The 3775-nt window shown below is 40.0% G+C and overlaps 1 protein-coding gene across 1 annotated transcript in view; it reads right to left on the bottom strand.

The window, feature by feature from the left end:
- Positions 1 to 3508: 3508 nt before the first annotated feature.
- Positions 3509 to 3775, bottom strand: part of smc1b (structural maintenance of chromosomes 1B) — a gene marked incomplete at its 3' end in the record, with an annotated part of 23168 nt that continues 22901 nt past the window's right edge. The window contains exon 12 of the mRNA XM_079684579.1: positions 3509 to 3550. Within this exon, the coding sequence (XP_079540705.1) occupies positions 3509 to 3550 (42 nt within the window). The remainder of the gene's footprint in view (positions 3551 to 3775) is intronic.

Here is a 3775-nt window from a genome sequence, read left to right as displayed (position 1 = left end):
TTTTATAGATGTGTCCCCTCTGTGTAAAGAGATTCCGAAAGTTTCAGGAAAAAAGATTCTCTCTCTTTTTGTCCTGATCCATTTATATAAAAACCTGAAAATGAGCTGATCAGATTTTGGCCACTTTATGATGTCATAACGATGTTTTGTCTTGTGTAACCATTAGCCAATCACCAACCAAGGTAACCCCCCCCCCCACCTTATCACCTGAATCTCCTCCTAGAGCACCATTGAGTTCTTTGTAACCAAATCTCTCTCAGAGGGGCGTGGGGAGGGGCTCCTTATTTTCATCTAAAGTAACAGACAGAGGCCGTTTCTCAATATTTCAAGGATGCTACGTCATCGAGTGCCGCAGAAGGAATGTTCCAATCTCCAGCATACTTGGAATTCCACCGAGGCCACGTCCTTGGTTTGGAGGTAATTTTGAGGCTGCACATGGGTAGACTTTGCGTCCTTCAAATCCCCACAATGCTTTGCGCACGGACCAATTTCAAAAACCCTTGCGGAGAATGGCTGAACCGACGCAGCAGCACACATTTAAATGTAAGTATGTAGTGGCGTAGAACATGTGTTGGTAAATATGTTACTTTGTTACATTTGTTATCACCAAAAATGTGTTCCGTGAAAGTAGAGCAAGTTCATAATTAGATAGACATCGTGAGGTATTTATTTTCGGTACAGTTTATGTTGAAACCGTTAGAGAGAGTGGCACACTTGTTAGCCTGTTCCATTCTTCTTTGTTTTCCGAAGCCGTGGCTTGGAAGTATACTTGCTTCGTTTCTGAAGGAAGTGACTTGGAAGTATGCGACTACCAAGCAAGTATCCTCGGGATTGAGAAACGGCCAGAGAATCAGCACTTTGGAAACAGGGCTGAAACAGAGGGGATTATGGGTAATGCTGCAAAGATCTGATTGGTGATTGGAGCCAAACACTTCAGAGACATGTTTTGTATATAACTGAGAACTATAATATATTGATGACAAACAGTATAATAGGGGACCTTTAACATTGAGTACTGCTACTTTAACTTAGATACAAGTACTTTTTCCAGCACTGGGACACACGTCACAGCTGTAGCGTCTTGTGTCCTTGAGAACTCGGCTGTGCAGCGGAGCAACAAAGTGCTTTATTAGCCGTCCCCTGATAGATCCGGTCCGAGGTAAATTCATGTCCACGGTGAGATCCATAACGTTTGGCCGCGGCTCTAAGGGGGAGGCTCCACCGGGGATCTATCACTGGAGGTGACTGCGTGTCAAATAAAAAAGCAGTGCCGGGTAATTTTAAAGCATGAAAGTCAATACAGTCGATACAGGCAATCATCTAAGGGACGCCTCTCACCTCATCTCAAATACTCGCTGGTAAAGGACTCAGTATTCACTACAGTGCTGGGACAAACGCTCAGGAAGGAGAGGGATTGGACTCGGCACATGTAGAAGTTAGAAATACAAAAAGGAATTCAAGTTAAAGGAACATTTTGACAAACATTAATGGTCTGTTTGAGGTTTTTTTGGATCACATTTAGTTCAGTTGTTCAAATAAACTGAATATATAATAGTTTTTTTAATCTAAAATGAGTATATGCATTTTATTAAAGAGGCATAAACTTATTCAGCTTGAACTTGGAAGCCATAATCCACCTTTGACCTCAATTTTTCAGATTTTTTTGAAATGATTTCTGGACAGGGCGAACTAACTCCCTAAAGACTCTACTGGTCCATGGCAAATACATCTTCCTGCACATAACCGCCTCAACCATATCTATTATGAAAATAAAATATATAATGTGTAAATACGTTTCCAAGCACACTTTGTTATCTTCCAACCAAGCCAGTCTGAGCGCAATCCTTTTGTTGGTCAAAAATATATCAGAAAAAAGTGATAAATGCCTTTTATAATTTCACTGTTTGAGAGTTTTTGTATTGTAGTGTTGTTTGATCAAAGCAAATATTATAAAACCCAAAGATAAGTAGGTATAATATCTAAAAAAAATAACAAAAGCAGCACATTGTCATTTTGGAGAGGGGGTAATGGCAATACATTAATTTAAAAGCAAACTATAGAAAAATATGAGGAACAAATGTAAAATACATTTAATATAACAAATGTATTGAAGTCAAAATATTCCATTTAGCATGTAATAGCTAATAGGGTGTTAACAATGTTATTTACACCCGGGTGTTCGTAGCTAGCAATGCTATTTACACCCGGGTGTCTGTAGCTAAATGCTATTTACACCCGGGTGTCCGTAGCTGTGACGAAGGTAACTTCGTCACAGCTACGGACACATGCATATGTGCACATTTGTATACAATTTATACAATTTATTGATGTAGTGTTTATTGTATTCTATTTTTGAAATGTGTTCCTCTTGTCTGTTGCCGTTGATTGTGTGCACCTAGTGCCCTGTGTTGTCTCCTCCCCCCTCACCTGTGTCCTGTTGGGTTGATTGGGTTGGGCATTTAGGTTCTGGGGTTTTGCTGTTTGGCTGGTAGTGTGTGGGAGATCCTTGTGGCTGGTGACTGTGCTCACGTGAACAGCAGATTGAGGCTGATTCATATGTTTGTGAGTAATAAATGCCCACACCGAGTTGTATTTTGGAGGTTCTGCCTCCGCCTCCTTGCTTGGTCGGGCCACTCAATTGTCAGCTTCACAGTAGCTAACAATGCTATTTACACCCGGGTGTCCGTAGCTAACAATGCTATTTACACCCGGGTGTCTGTAGCTAACAATGCTCTATTTATGAAATGTTTTTCTCATCTGAAAAATCAAGATTTGACTCTTATCGCTGCAAAAAATAGTTTTGAGTCTGACCCAACAAAGATAACCAGGATCTGAAGCCAAGCCTTGTTATATAACTTTTATATCTCCCATCTCGAGTGGGCAAAACAGGAAGGAGAAAAAAGCAGCCTTTGATTTATATTCAAATGAGAAGTATACAGGGGCAAATGGATTTCTCTTTCATTTCAGAGAATGAATTTCCTGGTGGCAGATCGTATTGTATCATCTTGTGGCGTTAATATCCAGCTCTAAGTGTCCGGAGCTATTCTTCATTACAAAGACTCGCGGGAACTTTTACACCTCCTCGCCGCAGAACGCAATGACAATTTCCATTTCTGTTCCAACGTTCAAACAATACCCCCAAGGCCATTTAAGACATGTTCACCCGTTTTAATTTACACATGAAAGGCTGATAGCATATCAAAGGAGTCCTGCTTTACGTTCACAAGAAAACTTGTTTCTGTCTCACGTCCCTTTATGTCAACTAGCTGCACTAATTCTGCACCTCAAAGCAAGCGGGCGGGAGGAGCATCCTTTTGTAGGTGTAATTGAGTTCAGCGAGTTAATAAACCGATGAAATTCGTTGACAACACTTCTAATCAGACTGCGCCGGCTCATGGAGAAGAACAGCATTCACAAACTCGCTGTTAGCAGAAAGCTTTCTGGACAAAATCCCTTAATGCGTTATTCTGATTCGGTCTTTGGGTTCGATGGATACATGCTGTAATCCCTAAAGATTAAACGCAATCGGCTGCAGGCTTCTGTCACGTCGCTACACACAACCACAAGAAACAAGGACTGAAAAAGGGGAATATATAGAGAAATTAATTTTGAAAAATAAAGGAATAAAGTCCATTCTTTCAGGACTTGCCATGGGTCTAATTTTTTTTTTTTAAAGATTAAAAAAAAGACAAACATGAACTATATCTTATTTTAAGTTTTTTTCAACCATATCATAAGAGAAGAAAGAAGCTATGAATAATAAATGTTATTAAAA

The sequence above is a fragment of the Notothenia rossii genome, assembly GCF_949606895.1.
Source record: "Notothenia rossii genome assembly, chromosome: 5".
Lineage (NCBI taxonomy): Eukaryota > Metazoa > Chordata > Actinopteri > Perciformes > Nototheniidae > Notothenia > Notothenia rossii.
This window is presented reverse-complemented; position numbering and strand designations above follow the sequence as displayed.